General features: G+C 39.0%; 6 protein-coding genes and 1 long non-coding RNA gene across 8 annotated transcripts; 4 read left to right on the top strand and 3 right to left on the bottom strand.

Annotated features, from left to right (window-relative positions):
* The first annotated feature begins 349 nt into the window (after nucleotides 1–349).
* On the top strand, nucleotides 350–3,208 carry LOC116929073 (zinc finger and SCAN domain-containing protein 12). Its single transcript, XM_045178178.1, has 7 exons — nucleotides 350–657; nucleotides 717–850; nucleotides 940–1,125; nucleotides 1,191–1,304; nucleotides 1,386–1,536; nucleotides 1,658–1,798; nucleotides 2,661–3,208. Exons 1-6 carry the CDS (start codon nucleotides 508–510, stop codon nucleotides 1,793–1,795), a joined length of 873 nt encoding a protein of 290 aa, XP_045034113.1. The 5' UTR covers nucleotides 350–507; the 3' UTR covers nucleotides 1,796–1,798; nucleotides 2,661–3,208.
* Nucleotides 1,558–3,042, bottom strand: LOC116929074 (chymotrypsinogen A). Its single transcript, XM_032936233.2, has 6 exons — nucleotides 2,905–3,042; nucleotides 2,671–2,824; nucleotides 2,501–2,599; nucleotides 2,347–2,444; nucleotides 2,106–2,287; nucleotides 1,558–2,045 (listed from the first exon to the last, which is right to left on the bottom strand). Exons 1-6 carry the CDS (start codon nucleotides 3,026–3,028, stop codon nucleotides 1,845–1,847), a joined length of 858 nt encoding a protein of 285 aa, XP_032792124.1. The 5' UTR covers nucleotides 3,029–3,042; the 3' UTR covers nucleotides 1,558–1,844.
* A 256-nt stretch (nucleotides 3,209–3,464) lies between the features above and the next one.
* Nucleotides 3,465–5,382, top strand: LOC116929075 (F-box/LRR-repeat protein 15). The gene is given in 7 exon segments (XM_032936234.2): nucleotides 3,465–3,846; nucleotides 3,907–4,080; nucleotides 4,201–4,290; nucleotides 4,350–4,395; nucleotides 4,398–4,419; nucleotides 4,486–4,617; nucleotides 4,684–5,382. Coding segments are annotated over 7 exon segments (855 nt in total). The 5' UTR covers nucleotides 3,465–3,636; the 3' UTR covers nucleotides 4,865–5,382.
* Nucleotides 5,383–5,632: 250 nt separating this feature from the next.
* LOC116929062 (protein Wnt-8) lies at nucleotides 5,633–9,609 on the top strand. The gene is made up of 9 exons (XM_032936216.2): nucleotides 5,633–6,387; nucleotides 6,461–6,494; nucleotides 7,475–7,590; nucleotides 7,661–7,812; nucleotides 7,889–8,031; nucleotides 8,095–8,234; nucleotides 8,690–8,850; nucleotides 8,983–9,142; nucleotides 9,210–9,609. Exons 1-9 carry the CDS (start codon nucleotides 6,320–6,322, stop codon nucleotides 9,268–9,270), a joined length of 1,035 nt encoding a protein of 344 aa, XP_032792107.1. The 5' UTR covers nucleotides 5,633–6,319; the 3' UTR covers nucleotides 9,271–9,609.
* LOC123475492 lies at nucleotides 8,532–11,683 on the bottom strand. The gene is made up of 2 exons (XR_006650615.1): nucleotides 11,554–11,683; nucleotides 8,532–8,895 (listed from the first exon to the last, which is right to left on the bottom strand). It is a non-coding gene; the product is annotated as an uncharacterized LOC123475492 (long non-coding RNA).
* LOC116929042 (glutamyl aminopeptidase) lies at nucleotides 10,267–17,299 on the top strand. Its single transcript, XM_032936190.2, has 20 exons — nucleotides 10,267–10,420; nucleotides 11,284–11,381; nucleotides 11,579–11,611; nucleotides 11,668–12,154; nucleotides 12,211–12,358; nucleotides 14,010–14,268; nucleotides 14,330–14,500; nucleotides 14,559–14,586; nucleotides 14,680–14,749; nucleotides 14,820–14,954; nucleotides 15,033–15,161; nucleotides 15,218–15,384; nucleotides 15,446–15,531; nucleotides 15,602–15,933; nucleotides 15,999–16,072; nucleotides 16,132–16,410; nucleotides 16,515–16,625; nucleotides 16,704–16,812; nucleotides 16,877–17,059; nucleotides 17,128–17,299. The coding sequence occupies exons 2-19, from the start codon at nucleotides 11,315–11,317 to the stop codon at nucleotides 17,024–17,026; spliced, it is 2,835 nt and encodes a 944-aa protein (XP_032792081.2). The 5' UTR covers nucleotides 10,267–10,420; nucleotides 11,284–11,314; the 3' UTR covers nucleotides 17,027–17,059; nucleotides 17,128–17,299.
* On the bottom strand, nucleotides 12,380–13,822 carry LOC116929064 (vegetative cell wall protein gp1). 2 transcript variants are annotated; one of them, XM_032936220.2, is made up of 5 exons: nucleotides 13,694–13,822; nucleotides 13,467–13,617; nucleotides 13,013–13,404; nucleotides 12,631–12,915; nucleotides 12,380–12,567 (listed from the first exon to the last, which is right to left on the bottom strand). In XM_032936220.2, the coding sequence occupies exons 1-5, from the start codon at nucleotides 13,734–13,736 to the stop codon at nucleotides 12,467–12,469; spliced, it is 972 nt and encodes a 323-aa protein (XP_032792111.2). In that variant the 5' UTR covers nucleotides 13,737–13,822; the 3' UTR covers nucleotides 12,380–12,466. The 2 variants fall into 2 exon arrangements, with proteins under 2 accessions (XP_032792111.2, XP_032792109.2); XM_032936218.2 differs by having other exon boundaries at nucleotides 13,467–13,620; nucleotides 13,694–13,816.
* Nucleotides 17,300–19,263: the final 1,964 nt, after the last annotated feature.

Here is a 19,263-nt window from a genome sequence, read left to right as displayed (position 1 = left end):
TGCAAGTTGAGAAACTAACAAAAGTTCTGCAACAGATTAATTAGCTCACTTTAGTTTTTTGCCTACGTGAATACAAAACTATTTTTCAGATAATTTTTTTTATCTTGTCGTCTTTAAAAAAATCAAAACAATCCAGAGTCATCTATTATGATTTACCATAGTTTCACAGCTGCAAAAGTGCGGGAAACGGATTCATCTTTAACCACGTGATTGCACTCAAGTGTGGAATTAAAGAGTTTTGTTTGATTGCGGGGAGGGAGGAAGAAGAAAACTTACATTAAAGTTTGCAAAATTTTTCAAGGATTGCTGGAATGATCAAAATTGTTGGTTCCTTTAGAATTTAAGATTTAAATCACAGAGGGCGCTGGTATAAACGACAATGGGTCGATGGTGACGCTTTGCCTTTTATTTTCTCAATAAGTTTACTACAAAAACATCCAATACTTCTTTCTCATTGAAAACAGTAAAAGATTCCTTAAAGCCAATCAATTCCTTTAAATTGAGTAAATGGCCGACAAAACTGAAAAGATTACATGTGATGAGTGTGTAGAAGAATTTAGTACCGTCTCGGCAGCCATACAGCACAAATTTCGAAAACATAGGCAGTCGAGTGTCAAACATTACTGCCCATATTGTGGGATGCAGTTTCCCATCAAGGTGTTGAAGTTTATGCCCAGTAAATTTTCTGAGTAATTTTGAAAAAGTATTTGGTTTAGTATTGTAGAGATAAACATGTCCTATCACATGAAAATGAAGGAGGAAGCAGTGGACTACATTCATGTTCTGAATGTGAAGCAACATTCTACAATGACACTGCTCTACAGTATCACTCAAAGTCAATTCATAATCGGTAGGCTACTTATTTTAAAGTGATCTAACCACACTACCCTAAACTCTTTATTTCTATTTCTCTCTATCACCACAACCAACTCATCATAGGGTTGTAAAACTAGTAAAAGCTATTGAGACACCTCCTCCCAGTCGCAAAATTAAGTGCAATAATGCCAAGGAACCTCAGAGTGTGTACTACTGCCATTTGTGTGGGTCTGAGTACATAATGAAGTACAATCTTGAAGTTCATCTGGAGAGACAGCATAAAGAAGAGGAACGAAATGCATTGCCCCAGTAAGTATGAGTTACTGGAAACTGAAACTTCTTTACTTATTTTTGTTTCATTTCTGTGGTACCAGAGAGCTAATTAAATGCAAAATGTGTGATGCTTTGTTCTTCAACAAACGAGCTTATGAGAATCACAATCTTTTCCACAAAAGTGATGATGTCTACATAGAAAATGAACAGCAGAGGTATTCAGTGTTTCAAAAATTTTCTTCTGTTATTACATAGTATTGAAATAAATTTTAATGGTTTTGTCTGATGTTACCAAGGCAAACACTAGTTACTCGTGTTGATCAGGATTTCGATATAAGGCGGGTTCAGACCCAGGCCGAGAAATTCCTACCTAAAGCCGAAACCCTGAGTCGAGGTCGGAAGAGGAAAGCTCAGGCCAGCAAACAAAAATCTTCTTCAGTTCGATGGGTAATAGTTAAACAATTGCAGTAGATGTCTTATGTTTTAATCCGATTATACATGTATATCGCCAATAAGTGCTTTTCATTGCCTGCTGAATTGTACATATATTTGAATGAACTTGTTTTAGAAATCGTCAACCACAGAAACTGTAGATGCTGGGAACGATTCCGATTGTTTATCCAGTGCCAGTTCCATCTCCGACAGTGAAGACGAAGAGGATAAAACGACAAATAATCCAGAAAAAAATCAAGTCATTTGTGAATAAAAGGTATCAAATTGCTAATAAATTGTTGGTGAAGAGGCAGCTGGAAATTTCAGATATCTGAAGAAGGTGTGGGGAGCTGAGAGTCTTGATTGTTTTCCATTATCTGCTGAATCCAGTTATCGTATTTAGCAACCTCAGTGTAAACACCAGGAATAGTAGGTGTTGCGCATCCAATACCCCAGCTTACTACTCCAGCTAGAATATTTTCCCCCGTTGAAGTTTTGCACACTAGAGGACCTCCGGAATCTCCCTTTTTGAAATAATTGAAATAATTCAACCACTTATTACCACTCGAATTGGCGATAGTTACTTGACAAGCGTCCGTCTTTCCACCACCAGCACAAAGCATTCCAGGATAGATTGTATACTTGGAACCGAAACGCGATTGGCAATCTTCTCTAGTCAAAATCGTTACGTTAGCGGCCATGAGATGGTTAGGTGTGAACCCAGCATTTGCCTGCTGGAAGCCCCAGCCGCTTACCGTGCAGGTCCCTTATTATGTAAACTCCAATATTGTTATGTCTTTTTTGTATTATGTGGTGTTCGATTACCATTGGCTTCATAAGAAGCAGGTGGCAGTGAAACGGAGTCCGACGTTGACACTGCTTCTTTGAGCTTTAACAGAGCAATATCGTTTTCTTTAGTCGCCCTGTGATTGTTGGAATTGATAAGAAGGAACAAATTATTTGAAATAGCGTATCTCACTCATTGTATTTTGCTGTAAAGATCTTTTCCACGCCAATATTAGGAACATCGGGGTGTTTCATGTTCGTTGCATTAAAGACGACAAATAAGTTGTCGGACCTGTAAAAAGAAAATTCTAATCAACATTTTTTTCTTTCTTTTTTGTTCACTTTTGATGTAGTTCCTCTTACGTGATGTACATTTTCTTATAAACGCAGTGTGCAGCCGTTACAACCCATCTGTCATTAACCAATGTTCCTCCGCAAAAATGAGACATTGTCCTTTGTCTATTTGGTCCGGCGCCGCCAGTTGATAACTGCAGAGAAATTTGCCACGTCTCCTCGCCTACAGTTGCAATCAAGACCATGAAAATGATGATGTGCATCGGAAGAAATGAATGTGAACTTTTTTTTAGTCAGAAATACCATTTCGGGCTTTTTCCCCGTTGACTATTCGACTTGGACGGAAAGAAGGGACGTCGGCGATGGAAACAGCATTTGCTTGAGTCGCCCAGTTCCAAAGGAGGAGGATGTAAATGAAACGGCACATCACAACGTTGTTTACCTGAAACGCAGTGTTGCAGTGACAGTGGTGGTTTGTCGCTGTTGTATAAATGTGAGTGGTTGACTGACCAAATGAAAGCTCTCTTATTCTATTTTATTTTACATATGTAAGTTTGACTGTGACTGGTCTGGTCACAACGCTGAATAAAAGTTCTGTTTTCACTTCTTTTCTTGTTGTTCGTTCCAGCATTTGAGTGTTTTGTGACGTATTTCCGCCATGTGGTTGCACCTCTCTCGATTCCGTTTTCACAGGTGTTAGGTCCATGCCCTTGCAATGTGTCGTACACAGCTGTTATGATGACAGCATATTCAGTGAATATTGATACTGCGGGATATGAAAAATTTAGTTTTTTCTAAATTCATTTTTCGAAAAGCGCGCATTTTTTTTTTTTTGAGCACGAGCGATGCCAGAATACTGTTTAGTGTTTACAACGTCCTTCGATTATGCACAGAATCCCGCGTTTTAGTGAATGTAAGGTCGCCCTGTTGTTTGGCCATCACAACAGTGAATCCTTTACAAGCAAGTTTGTTTTCACAAAGTGAATGTAGTATCTAAATTAGTTAGCTCGTAAATGTGACCGTGGTGAAGAAGAAATGAAAGCAAGCCGTCCCTTCAAAATGCATCTCCTAGATTTGCCAGGGACTGATATTATTTTGAAAATCATAGGCTATCTTTCACCGACAGACTGGTTGCATTTTCGAATTGTCTGTAAAGAAACCTATTTTCTAGTCCATGAATATTTTAAATATATGAAGTACCTTAATGTTTCACATCACCAAGTGTTTCCACAATCCCTGTGTCAGGTATTTTTGCTGTGGCATGTTATGTTTTCATTATCAATTACTTAGTATTTTATACTTCAGATTTTGCCTCACCAATGTCAGAGTCTGCAATTTTTCAAAATACCAAATTCCAGTGCATTCAATGATGAAGCTGTAAAAAATATTCTACAAAATAATCACAATTTAAGTCATCTGGACCTGTCGAATAGTAATCTTAAAAATGGAGCTCTCCAGCCACTGGTGGTTAATTGCAAAGTAAGTAATTGCTTGATTGCTAATTACTTTCAAAGTAATTTTCATGTTATGTTTACAGGTATTAATATTAATATTAATATCAATGTTAATATTAATATGCTATTACTTACTTAATTTCAGAAATTAGAAAACATTCTGCTGAAGAACTGTCTTTGGTTAACTATAGGAGCTATTGAAATCTTAGCCTTTCATTATCCAGAAGCAATCAAGGTTTTTCATTGTAAGTAGTACTGTTATGCAGTTGGTCTCAGAATCATTTTTTACTTTAGGTAGTGGACTTTGGTGGCTGCACAGGGATCAGTGAAGCATCAATAATTTTTTTGTTAAAAGACAGCCAAAGTACAATGAGCACACACATTTTTTATGACTTACATTTTGAGTTTTTAAAATCTATTTGATTTTCAGACTGAGATCATTATCATTGAGTGATCTATCTTGTCTTCAGGATGAAACCTTAGTTGTAATTTCTCAGTCATGCCCACAACTTGTCTACCTTGACATAAGTAGATGTTGCAGGATCACAGATTCTGGAATCAAGTAAGCTGTGTTTAATTACACTTCATCAAAGTTCATTATTGATAAATACCTTGTTTTAATTTGCAGAAAATTTGGCGAGTATTGTAACACTATACGTACGCTGAAGGTGGATGGTTGTCCAGAGGTCAGCGAGCGTGGTTTGTCCAGTTTGAGATTACGTGGTGTTTGGATCGACAAGGTACAATATCCCTCTTACTTATTACATCGTCTGAATCAAATTCAAACGTGGCCACGGACTCAGCTGTAAATTCTTTCAGCAGAGATTTCATTATGTGCATTCCTACTTTCCTAAGTATTACTGTACGTTAATCTTTGGTCTGATGCTCGTGCTGATGATCGCGTGTAATGTTCTTATAGAAATGGAACTAACAAGTCTTAGTTTGTAAAGCGGATTGAAATGTTTCCAATTTTTTCGTGCCAAATCAGAACATTTCCGCGAACTCTCAAAAACCATCCGACTTCTTGCTATTGATTCCCTTCTCTGGCACCATAGGAGATAAAAAAAAAACTTTCAATCATTGTAAACCTAGCTAAAGCTTGTATAGCAAGGATTGTAAAGGTTACAATTCGACACTATCAAGCATCTGTAGATTCTCTCCACACCTCTTGTACGTCGATTACCTAAATCGTGTTTGTTTTTTGTCCCTACCGTGAAATCCCCCAAAAGTTAATTATCGATACCTAAAATCGGTAAAAGTCGGGTAGCTAGATTCTTTTTTTATTATCCGTAGATTAGTGTGTTTTAATAAAATATCAATTTGCGAATTTGCCGATGTTTCTGGGTATGATTTGATTTTTTGTTGTTGTAAACCTTTGTTAAAAGCCAGTTATACTATCCGAATAGATGTAAGGGAAATCTGTAATGATTTTTGGCATGTTACCGTCTGCTTTTCGAAAACAGCACAAGTTCCTAAATAGGACGAGGAAGGTATTAAGTAATGACAGGCGAAATTGGGTAGCATTGGATTCTGTTGCTGTTTTAGACAGTTTATTATTATTGTGACGTCGCTCAAATGCTATTTCCGGGCAAAAGTTCATTTTTCTGGTACATGTAGAGAAAAAGTAGAAGAGGGGAAGCAGCTAATCCAATTAGGTTTGTTAGAAGTAGGAAAGGTTCAAATAGCATGAAGCACGGTTTGTCTTGGGGTTATTGGCTGAGGTGTCTCTGTTTGTTGGCAGAAATTCTTAAGAGTATTAAACTAAGAGTGAACAAAAGATTCTAAAAGCGCTTAAATAAAAAACGGAAACTTAAGGAAAGAGAAAAACCATCAAAAAACATGGATTTCTCTTTCTTAACACCATCAAAGCCAAAATCGGATCAAAGCTCCGGGATTGAATACAAGGGATAATTGCCGCTTGCCCGACAGTCTTTTTCTCCTCCCACATTTTCCTCCTCCTCTACCTAGCATCGCATCAACATTTCTTCACCTTTTCGGGTCGGAGGAGAGAAAATGGGAGGAGTTTTGACCGCTTGAGCCAAGAAGATGGAGAAGAAGAAGTCTAGTCGACCCCGACCACAAAGTCTAGTTCTAGTGTATCTATCGCTTCTGTCGAGTCAATGACAAGCACAAGTTCTCTTCTTTGGCTAATATTTGTGTTCCAGCGTAGCGTAAACTTTTAGTCTTCAGCCAGCCGCAGTGCCAAGGCATCCTAGTTTCTTGTTCCACATTGGTACTGTGATTCAAGTACCAACACATCCACGATGCCTTGTTTGATTCCATGCTTTTACGCATTACTGCTCTTGTGCAAGTTCACTACTTCATCGGCCTGGTATGAAATTTCTACTAGATTTTTACTAAAATATTTTATTTCTTTACTAAGTTACTTTACTATTACATTACAGGTCTTGGAATAACCTTTTGATGACAAGCACCAGGGTAAGTGTTATTGCCACTTTGAAATCTTTATCCTTTGGGGTTTCCCTTTCAAAGATGCACCGCGCTTGCTGGCCCGACAGTCCGGCGCCACCGGAAGGAAAAAGTTTTCTTGTAGTTTCTTGTTAGCGTAGGCGGCGGGACCCAGTTGTTCATCATCGCCGGGGAGAGGGGAGAAATAAAAGGGAGCCAGATCTCAAAAGCTCATTAAGTCAATCTCGGTGGAAATGGACTCTAGAATAGACGGTGGGTCATTTTAGCAAATCCCTGATGGATAGGGGTTTTTCTCGTGTCATCGAAGGGCTGTGCCGAGAGACTCCGAGGACGGAAAAGCGAGGAATAGGCGGGCGGAAACTTACACTTGGGGATTGCGCGCTCTACCTGACGATGTCTTTTCGTCTTTCAGCATCACCTTTTTTCTCACTCTATTTCGACTGACGATTGATTTTTTTTTTTTTTTTCCTTTTTCTTAAGTGAAGTTATGTGCCAAGTGCTTTAACACATGAAACAAACTGATCCGGGGGAGGGCAAACTGTCTGCTTTGTTAACTATTTGCTTCTCCTTCCAAGTACTATGTGTCGACTGTTTGTCGTCGCTCGTCTACAGTGATTTACGAACTCCACGACTAAGATTTAAACATCATAACAAACGTTGGCGTGCGAGATCCGCGAAGGATTGCGTCGGTAGGTTGTTTTTCTCCCGGATAGATGTGGCGATGACACCTCGCCCCTCCTTTCCAAAGTATCCATCCCAATCGTCTTTATCGTATTAATAGCACAAATTCGTGGGTTTTCGCTATCCACTCCACTATTTCATATAAACAAAACTACTCTGTCGACGGTGTCGTCACCAAATCGTACTACGTCTTTCCGCTTTTTTTTGCCTTGTGACTGCTGTGCCCAAGCTCTTTGGAAAATTGTGGCGCAATCACATAAACCTGCGCAATCAAATAAAACTCTGCCTCTTTGCTCGTGTGTTTTTAGATCAATTTGGGAATGGCGGAATCGGTTGCGGCTGGCGCTGAACTCGCCATGGCCGAGTGCCAATATCAATTTCGATGGGAACGTTGGCCATGTCCACGCAGCGCCTTCACTAAAAAGTAAGACTTATCATTCGTGTTCGTCCGTTAAGAAATTTATGATTTAATTCGTGGTATTTCATAACAATAGGAAAGTGTTTCGTTCTTTGATTCGAGAATCGGCGGCCCTTCACTCATTCCTTTCTGCCGGAATCACATACACGTTGACGCGTAACTGCTCTCGTGGCCAACTGGAAGGATGCGGATGCGCCACGATTTCTTCTCAGCATCCAAACGAATCTCGTAATTTATTTGTTATTTCATTGCACACAAAAAAAATATCATTTAATTAAGAAACAAAATAAATTGTTTATTCCAGCTTCTAGCACTTGGCGGTGGGGAGGATGCAGCGACAACATCAAGATGGGCGAACAATACTCTGTGCGTGTGTTGGATTCTCTCGAGTCTGGACAAGATGCCCAAGCTTTAGCTAATTTGCACAATAATTTCGCTGGCCGTCTGGTAGGACCCATTAGTTCCAAATGCCAAGCAACATGTTCTATTGACATATTTCATTGCAAACAGGCTGTTCGACATTCAATGCGCCAATCGTGCAAGTGCCATGGAGTGTCCGGCTCGTGTGCCATGCAGACTTGTTGGATCCAATTGCCTCCATTCCGAACAGTCGGCCAGGCCCTGAAACGACAGTATGACACCAGTGCGAGGTAAAAAAGGGAAAACATTTGGGAGGGAAAAAAGAAAAAGACCCAGACTCTCATTAGGGCTATAGGCGACTTGAAGATGGCCAGTCATGATGACGGGGGTCAAGAACAAAGTCGTCTACAGGGAATCGAGCACATATAAACACAAAGGCTTCAAAGTGTGAATGATATCGGGCGGCCAAGTTTTGCGACGCCACCACCCATTCAATCGGCCCAGATATTGGGTCGCCTTTTTATCATTTGTTTTATTACCGGCTGGGTGTGGGATAAGGCACATGTATCCTGACAGAAACACATTGATACTTGCAGGCCTCTGTTTATTGTCAACTTCTGACAAGGGACATATCATGTCGATATTATTTTATGACTCCACAAAATGATAAGTTTGACAATGAACATTAATGATCAGCTGGTTAAATCTTGTTTTGTTTTTTGCCATTTGTTTTTCTCGTAAACAGGGTTGGCTACAGCAACGGCATCCTGCAGATCGACGGCAGCAGCTCATCAGCTAACGGCGCCAAGACCTCATCGGGCTCTTCACAAATTCTGCGCGTCTCGCCACAAACACTCGTCTATTTGGAACTGTCGCCCGATTTCTGCCGAGCCAACATTACGGCTGGTATATATTTCAATTCCTCTAAACTCGTTTACATTTAATCTCCAGCTGTAAAGAAAAAAAAAAAAATCTTTTTCTATTGTATTATTCCGGTTACGTAATATGTAACGCTCTATTAAATTTTCACTTTTATAGGAACAAGTGGTACGAAAGGTCGGACTTGCTCCCGAGAGAAAGGTAAAGGCCTGTCGGTTTCACAGCGTCGCAGCTGCATCCACCTGTGCAAAAACTGTGGCCACAAGGTAAAGAAGCGCGTCGTCTCCGTTCTAACATCTTGCAACTGCACTTTCCAATGGTAAGCACATTCGGCTGTATTTCAACATCTTGTTGACAGATAAATTGAATTGTACTTTGTTGGCTAGGTGTTGTCAAGTCCAGTGTCAAACGTGCAACACAAACAAGACTGTTTACTCTTGTGCTTGACGTGTCATATCCGTGACAATCAACATACGTCATAGTATAAATTGAAGACATCCCAAATGTACAGATATATTTCACTGATAAAATGAAAAGTTCCCCTCGGTTTTGAGAGACAAAATGTATATATTCCAGATGGCTGGCTTACAAAATATCCTATCAGTTTTAGAGTCTGTAGGCCTATGTTAAAAAGAAAATGAAATAGGACCTAGGCGGACACCTTTTAACTTGCCCAACCCAACATATGTGCCGTTATTTTCTAACTTTGTCGTGATTATTGCCTTTGTTTGCCAATGAATTTGTTTTACAAGCTTTCCTGCCAACACGTATCATGTGCCGGCTTGATTTCATTATTTGTTTCCATATAATAGTCTTGGCATCTTACAATCGAAACAGAATTGAAACGAATCGTGGCCGTGAATTGTGCAATGGTCATTTAAAGTCACTATTTATCGTACGATTGAATGTACGTGCGTTATTTGTCTTCGAGCGTCTCAAAGGATCGAATGCTGCTTCAGGGTCACAGATTACTCAGAGGGTAACTGGTACAGTTGTGTTTTTTAGGCTTTTTATAATTTGCCGTGGAAATTTTATCACGTGTATCTGGACTGGTGCGTGTCGTGTCCAACAGCAAGTTCATTTGACTTTCACAATTTTATCCAGCAGCAGTTGATAAAGAGCGTGTTGCCTCCCTTAATCTCACACGTCACGAAACGTGAACTGCCAATGACATCGTATTGCAGGCTAGAACTTTATGTAACTATTTTAGACATGTCAACTATTGAAGTAAATGGGAGTGGTTGTCGTGAAAGGACCAGAGGAACGTGAGTGGTGAAACGATGTAAACGCAGAAAAAAAAAGTCACCATAAGAGAAAAAAGAGGGTATCAACTATATCTGTTGTTGGAATTTTTTCAGCTGGTATTAATTAAATAAAACGGCGCCTAAAGCAGTAGTTCCCTGAACATGGAACTATGGAACATAGTATGAACATGGGACGGAAAAAGAGAGAGCATAGTCGTTAAATTGGGAGAAATCTGAACGTAGAACCACAGTCGCGGTCGTGCATGTGGAGAGTCTAGTCGACGGTCGTTCATTTCATTTTCTATCAGTGGATTACAACTACGACCTTTGGTTGCGTCGTTCACGACTTGGCTGTGAGTTTTGATATTTTCTAGAACTTGATTTTTCTTTCTTGCTATTCCTTCTTCGACTAGAGTGAGACTTTTAATCTAAATGCATATGATTAAATACCCCTCTAGCTGTTTTTGTTAAAAATTGGAACAGTAAAAAAAAAAACGATTTTTTTCCGTAGATGTGGAGAAACTATCTCTATAAACCATTTTCTTTCTACAAAAAGAGAAAATAGCGTTATGTAGGTTATTTTAAAGAAAACACAAAGTTTTTTTTTTTGTAAGTTGATCAGAAAAGATCAGGTTTGGAAAGATAGTCATTGCGAACTGCGCATTGCCATAAATGAACAGGAGCATGTAAACATCTGCATCGACTTTGATTATAAAGGAACTTCATTTAAACATTTAAAGTTTTTAACGCTTTATGCTAACCAGTAACCACTATTTTAAAAAAAAACATATGGAACACGTGCTTTCAATTGAAAATCATTTCACTTGCATACAATCGAATTGATTTTAGAATAATGCGATTTAGGTACGGTATTTCGTTAAAGTAGGGTTCGGAAAACGAAAACGAAAAGGTGTGTCGACTGACCTTCAAAATAGCTAGAAAAAGCAAATATTTGCATAAATTTCTCTCTATTGAGTATGTTGTTGTAAATTCTTAGTTTTCTCTGCAAAATGGCCTTGAGAAGGTAAAGGTACAATAAACTATGCAAATTTGGCACCAAAATATCTGTTATAAAATCAGGGCACTTTTCAGTTTCTAGGTTCACTGAGTTCCCTAGATGCAACCTAGAATATTACCCTAAACTAGTCATATTTTTCCGTAGCCGTTTTATTTATGCTGTAAACTATTTAGTAATAATGCTGTTCGTCCCACATAGCACGTTAAAAAAGGCAAAGGCACGCGCTAAAATGGGGTTCAATCTTCCATTGGTAACGCTTGCAGTATTATCTGGAGCTTTGGCGATAGCTGTCATAGGTAAGTAAATATCTTCAGTAGTAAAAGAGTCACAATTATTTAACGTGCAGTTTTTAAGTAGTGTTTCTTTGATTTGTTATTTTGTTTTGCTCTTTTTTGTTAGACATTTGTTTCCATGTATTACATCGATAGTTAACTTCGATTATTTAACGTTTTTGAATCGTTTGTTTACCTATCGTTTCAATTTTGTCTCTTAGTCTTATCGGTCTCGCTGTCTGGTGCGAACAAAGGTAAAATTTTCTAATCAATAGAACGAAGAGATTTTAACATTTTCATTTAAATGCAGAGCTATCGTCACTGACGGGGACGACACCAATAACCGAAACGACACCAATCGTGGAGAGTACTACAATGGCTGGAAGTACGACACCTCAATTGACTGAGCCGTGGGAGTTGGACTACCGTCTTCCAAATGACACGTTACCGCTGCATTATGAAATTTACTTACATCCTGATCTTGTAAGCGGCACCTTCACTGGGAAAGTGGCTATCCACCTGAATGTTACTAAGCCTCGAGATTTTGTCCTGATCCACATCAAATACCTCACTATTAGCTCAACATCAGTTCATAAAGGAATAGAAGCTAATGGAGAACAAATAAGCCTTGGTGAAACTTTTGAGTATGTCCCAAATGAGTTTTGGGTTGTCAAGCTCCGTTCTGCAATGCAACCAGGATTATACACGATTAATATGGATTTTACTGGGAGTTTGACAAAGGATATTGTTGGGTTTTATAAAAGTAATTACTACAACAGTGACACAAATCAAACAAGGTATATTGATTCTAAAATTTACTGTTCAAATAATTCCAACATTTCTACGGAATTAGAACAATTGCAACAAGCAAATTTGAGCCAACTTATGCCAGAAGAGCTTTCCCTTGCTTGGATGAGCCAAGCTACAAATCTACATTTGGGGTGACTCTTGTAAGGCCCAAAGGAGATGGTTACGTGTCATATTCAAACATGCCTGAAGTGGTAAGTTTTGTTCTAAAACAATTCTTTTTACATAGTATGTATTTCTCTATTCGTGTACGCAGTAAATTTACAAATTCCATAACAGTAGATATCCTAGATAATAGATGTTCAACTCGAAGTAGTTTCATTCTTGGATGTAGCTGGCATTCGAGGGGGCTGTTTGCTAAAGTCGGGCATAACAGGGCGTAGTTGGGGTTGACCGAAAGGAACTGCAAATTAATGATATCAAAATGTGAATTTTTTTCAAAACTTCTTTGAAATTTCTAAACTACTTTGAATGGGCAATGGAGGGCCTTGAGGTCCCTGAGGTCCTGCTTGGGCAGCTAGATTCAAGCGGGATGGATCAAATGGTACGAGCATCATCAAGCGCCCCATTGGATCGATGAAGAGGGGTTGATGCATCATCGGACCGAATGGCTGCATCATCGGGTTCAATTGTTGCATCATCGGGTTGAATGGTGTCATAGGAATAGGTTGAGGAGGATGTTGGGGAATTACGAAGGGGTTCACTGCTGCTTGTTGGATTTTTGATCCGTCAGACTGTTTCTGTTCCGTATCTACAAACACAAATATGCGTACCAGTTTTGTTATCATCGAATTTTGATTAGGTATTTTTTAGTTTATCATAATTCGAGATTCGATTTTCAAAAATACCTAGAGTTGTTTCCTGGGTCGGTTGACGAATAGTAGCTGCTGGCTTAGCTGTAGTTGGCTCCGTTTCCCGACGTGTGTTGTTGTTAGTACGGGTGCTGTTGCTGTTCAAAATTGGTGCATGATTGGCGGTAATGGCATCGGCCACTGGAGAAATTTCTCGTTTAGGCAGCTGTGGTTGTCCTTGTTGACTGGGATTGTTCATCATGGTTGGTGGAGTGGTTGTATGCTGCATCATGGTCATGCTGGGATTCGGCGGTTGCGGCATCATAGCGAAGCTTGGTAGTGCGTTTGGTGGAAGCATTTGGAACATGCTAGGCATAGTTCCAAATGGTCTTACGGGCGGTTGGGATGGTGGACTATTCTGACGCATTTGTTCCATTTGCATGAATGACCTGAAAGTAAATTCCGTTTGAGTTGTGCTCGGTATAGGTTAGAAAAAGAAAACAAAAATAACTTGAAGTCAGATGGTGAAGATGCATTTCGCACGCTGTCTGTGGCATCTTTTGGAAATTGCGATTGTGTATTTCCAAAAGAGGGAACTGCAGCTCCATTTACCCACAAAATGGTCTCATGAAGGAAAAGCCCCAAAATTAAAATTTGGCAACCTACTATTTTTAATGGAAATTTTCGGGAAGTTAACATTTCATCTCGTTAAGAAATGATGTAAAGAATTCTACTTACGTGACATGGTGACGATGAGAGTTGGGAAGGGAGTGAGATGCATTTAGTAGCACGTCTTGTCCTTTATATACTGTGGCATGCGCATGGTCGACTGCCTGATCGTCTTTTATCGTTTTCTTTGTAAACGCTGGTGTCATTAGAAATGCACGAAAGGGATGGGTACGAAACAAAACGTTGAATGGATGCCTAAGGCTTTTGGGCGGGATTTTATTAAAATTTTTATCGTTTTTCTTTCATAGATTCTTTAGAAATAATTTTAATTTCTAATTTTAAAATAAATTAATTTTTTATTTTTGTTAACTTTTATTATTTATAGTCGTTGGAAGATGATGTCCCGAGTGCTGGCTTAACTACAGTAAAGTTTGAAAAGAGTGTTGAAATGGTTACCTATTTGGCCTGCTTCATTGTCTGTGACTTCCAAGAAAGGCTGGGCCACACTAAAAGAGGTGTGCCTATCAGAACGATCTCGCGTTCCAACCAATTCAATAGCACCGTATATCCGTTGGAGATCGGAATCAAAGCCACTGATTACTATGAAGAATATTTCGATATTGACTATGTTTTGCCAAAGCAAGGTATGCTGTTAATTCAACGAACTTCTTCGGAATCGATTTTTCATTTTATGTCATTCGACAGATTTGATTGCCATTCCTGATTTCGTGTCCGGTGCGATGGAACATTGGGGATTAGTAACGTTTCGTGAAACGGCCATGTTGTATGATCCTCTGGAGAGCTCTACGTCCAATAAGAAACGAGTCGCAACTGTTGTTGCCCACGAGTTGGCTCATCAGTGGTTCGGCAATCTAAGTTAGTTGCAATATCTTTTTGCGTTTAACCTGATTTATAACCATTTTAATAATTATAGTGACCATCATCTGGTGGGACGATCTATGGCAAGCTAACTTTTTCCTTTTCCATAAGCATACATATATATTTCTAGTGCACATTCTTTGAAATTTATTGACTAATTATTGATAACAATTAAGGTTGAACGAAGGATTCGCTAGTTACATGGAATTCAAGGCAACCGACGCTTGTGAGACAACATGGGATATGGTAATCTAATGATTGTTGATATTTGCTGTACCTCTTTGTTAACGCTTTATTTTTAAACTTGGATATGTAGATGACTTTCATCCTTAGCGATGACGTTGGCCCAGTTTTGGATCTCGACTCGAAGTTGAGTTCACACCCAATCGTTGTGCCAGTAAACCATCCAGATGAAATTACTGAAATTTTCGACGCAATTTCTTACAACAAGGTAAAAGAAAAAACATCAAAATTGTCAATGTTAGTTTACTGGAAAAGTTATGCTTTTTAAAAAAATTAATTAATTTAGGGTGCGGCTGTACTCATGATGTTGGAAAGTTTCATGGGACCAGCAAATTTTCAGCTGGGTATCCAGAACTTCCTTAAAGAATACAAATTCAAGAATGCGGCTACTCCCGATCTATGGCGCGCACTACAAGTAAGTATGAGGAAATGATTAAATGATTTTCCTTCTAACCTTTGGTTTCATTACAGGCGGTGACGCCTAATTTAGATATTGCCGGAATCATGGATACTTGGACACGGCAAATGGGCTACCCTGTCTTGAGTTACACAATTAGTGGCAACACATTGACTGTAAAACAGTCTCGGTTCTTGTCTGATCCCAATAGCAATGCAACTGTAACACCGTCGCCGTACGGGTATCGTAATGCCCATTCAATTTCATATGTATTGCTCGATTGACGCATAATTGGTTGCTAGGTATAAATGGGATGTTCCATTTTTCTACATCACCGACAAGAATCCCTCGCCGCAATTGAAGTGGCTATACATGAATAACGATTCCGGTAAGTTCCACAGACAGTCAGCTTCTATTGCTTATTTGATTTCCTTTTTCTTTTTCTTTTTTTTTTGTAGTGACAATTGAATTACCAAATGACTTTACATGGGTGAAGCTGAATGCAGACCAAAGAGGTTTCTTCCGTGTTAATTATCTTCCGGAACATTGGAACGCATTAGCTGCCGCTCTCGGAAAGAACGTCTCTGCTATGAAACCCAGTGATCGATGGGGTTTGATTGATGATTCATTCAGTTTGTCAGCAGCAGGTTCCTTGCCTTACAGCACGTCCCTGGAACTTGTTCAGTATGTAAAGAACGACCGTCATCCAGTTCCATGGAGTGCAGCATCTGGCAAGCTTTCTTATATTTCAAGCCTAATATACATAACAAACCTTTACCCAGGATTCAGAGTGAGTGAAATTTTCAGTTTATCGGATGTCGACAGGTAATTTCTATTTTTAAAATATTTATTCAGGAATTTATCATTACTCTTGTGGAGCCGTCGTATTCAGAATTAGGATGGAACGATCAGGCCTCATTTTTGGACCAGTATGAAATATTCAAAGTGATTTAGTTGAGCCTGTTTAAATAATTCGTGTTGTTAACAGGAATCTGCAGACTACCATTTTGTCGCTTGCCTGCCTTAGTGACTATACGCCTTGCCTGGAAACTGCTGCCGATCGACTAACCAAGTGGATAAATAATCCAGACGAATACATTCCCCCCAACTTCCGAAACTTGGTCTATCGCTACGGTATTGCTCAAATTGGTGATGCAGCTGTATGGAATGCGATGTGGGACCGCTACACCAAGGAAACAGATCCGAATGAGGCAATCAAGCTGCTCTATGGATTGGCCTTTGCAAAGGAGCCGTGGCTTATTCATCAGTAAGAGATTATAATAACTTAGATTTTACACAGAAATTGTATTGTTCTCTTATTTTACTCTCTCCTTGCTTCTTTTCGTCCTCTCACACTATCCACATTTTTAGATACCTAGATTTGGCTAAAACAGACAAAGTTCGATCCCAGGATTATTTCACTGTCTTAGAGTACATTTCGGCTAACCCAGTTGGACTTCCCATAGTTTGGGATTTTGTTAGGTAAAAGATTTCTTATGAATGTTCCTCTTTGTTTCTTTCTCCTATACGGAAATGCAGCTAACCAGGTTTTCATCACAGGAATGAGTGGCAGTATTTAGTTGACCGCTTCACTACGAACAACCGTTACCTGGGTCGAATGGTGGGTACGGTGACGAGTAAGTTTACACAACAAATTCGTCTCGATGAGGTATATCTATACATTTCTCGTTCATGGCCTTGTACATTATGTAAGGGATTTTTAACTTTCTTAGATGAAAGAATTTTTTGCCAAATATCCTGATGCTGGCGCTGGCGCCCGTGCTAGGGAGCAGTCGCTTGAAACTGTACAAAATAACATTCAGTGGTTGAAAGTGAACAAACCCGATTTAGAAAACTGGCTGAAGGAAAATGGCTTTATGTAAAGGCTATGCAAAGTGAGCTTGAAAGAAAATAAGGTGCTTGTTTTCTTTTTGCATTCCTTTTGATTCAGGATAAATGAAGTTTCTCTAATTTGTTTCTTTAGTTTCAGGATTTATTTGTTAAAAGAAACATCAGTTTTTAACTTGATGTTATGGTAATTTGCAGTTGAATCATGTTCGTTAATTCTTTTTGTCAAAGTAGGTGTGGATGGTATTAGCGTATTGCTGTCGGGTGTCTATAATGTCGAATAAAAGTCATCGAAGTTGTTACAAGAAGTTAAACATTTATTAGTTTTCTCTAAATGATTGGTAAAACATTTCCAGAGGTTTAAAATGACGTATTTCCATCATGAATTAAGAATACTAAAGCTTACTTCCACTTATTAATTCTTTCTTCTTTTTTTCATTTAGATTACCTACGTATTAATGTAATTGCCAAACTAAATTGCCAGCCGTCTGACCTCTAAGGGTATTCAATGTCTTTTTGTTTACTGATTTACCGATAAGAGAAAGACGAGCCTTCCTCCCCTTCTTTCTCCGTAGAATTCCTGACCCTGAGGCATTCTTGTTTACAACCTAGTTGTAGAGTGGACGCTTGGGATTGGGATGTTTTCTTTCGGTTGGCAACAGTAAGAAAAACCATAGTAACTGGAAGCGTTTTTACAGCGCTGTTTGCCATAAATTTCCGTCGAACGCAAAGAAATTAACCCAGAAGAGTTTAGCCTCCCATGTAGAGAGGTTGCGTAAACGCGTCAGCTTCTTACATTTCCCAGACGAATAATCATGGACAACATGCTCTGGATAACTGCCTTTTTTCTTTTATTTTCTGGAGGTAAGATACTTAAATCAAACACTTACATTAATAAAATATTACGTTGTGGATCAAAGTTATGTCGTTGCAATGCTACGTTTGCAACTCGCTCCATATCGGAGAAGATTGCACGTCAACGGACAAATTGATGGCTTCTGATAAGTTTGGCGTAAACTGTACAGAACTTCCTGGTGGCGAACGGTATACCTATTGCAGAAAAATGGTGCATGAGATTCCTCATGAAGGTTAGTTATTGGTGTATGTTCCGACATCCTTTCGCCAACATTCAATGTCTGTTTTCGCACCAAGGTGGAGTTGAGATTCGCGTTGTTCGCCAGTGCGGATACATCAATACCACAATGAACATTTGCCAGAAAACAGGAATGCATAAAGACGGTGGGCAGCTTGTGTGCTCCTGCAATACGGATAATTGCAATGGTAGTTCTCGGCTGCACTCCGGAAAGACTATCTTTTCTCTGCTTACGCTTGCAGCCGTCGTCTACCTTATTTGAGTGAAATATCCTAGCGTAATAATAAACAATTATCATTTAGACACTTTTTCACTTCATTCACAACATTTAAACACTTAGTCTTCCAGGATTACCACGGATTTTCCAGGATGCCTGAACTTTCATTAGAAGAAAATTGAACCTTGCTTATAATTATAAATATGTTGCGACATGGGTATATTTACGAGATTAGGTCAGCTGTTTTTAAAAAGGATTTTTGTTACCGCAGTTATTTTGACTAACTCATTTGAATGGTATAATAAGGTGCGTAAGTAAAGCGGTTCAAAGGTTGCTTTTAATCCTGTCGGGCAGCTATTGCTGCGTCTGTCGCCATTATTATCTGCTGCCAATGTTCCAGCATTTTAGTTGTTCCATTTACTACCCCAAATCTTTCTTGTTCAAAAGCGATAGTACACGAAGTACAACGCGCTTACGAGCAACTTAAGAGAATGTTTTCCTATTGATCATAATTATCAACAGAAATTAAGAATTGTCCCTAGTGTGGACCACTTTGTGTATTTTAACATTTAAAATAAGTATTGTTTCATACTACTTTTTATTAGATAAAACGGTAAAACATGGTTTCTGCGAGTATCTTTCTGCATGCATCGCTCGTTATCAATACCCAGCATCCCTAATTCAGTATGTAGTATGTTAACCAACCCCCTAGCCAACTTATACCGCATTTGTTTGCAATCCTATGTAGATTATAACAGTCAGCAACAAACCTGTGACACAAAATTTTGTTTAAATCATTTAAACATTTATCAAAAATTCTTTCATTTCAGAAGTCTTTTCAAGAATCTTGTCTTAGAAATTGTAATCAGAGCATTCAGTCTTTTTTAAGGTGATAAGGCTTGTGGTCAAATGTCAAATCACAGATAAAGACCACCGAGTTCTTTATCTGTGGTCAAATCATC

This window comes from Daphnia magna, linkage group LG8, assembly GCF_020631705.1.
Source record: "Daphnia magna isolate NIES linkage group LG8, ASM2063170v1.1, whole genome shotgun sequence".
Taxonomy (NCBI): Eukaryota; Metazoa; Arthropoda; class Branchiopoda; order Diplostraca; family Daphniidae; genus Daphnia; species Daphnia magna.
This window is presented reverse-complemented; position numbering and strand designations above follow the sequence as displayed.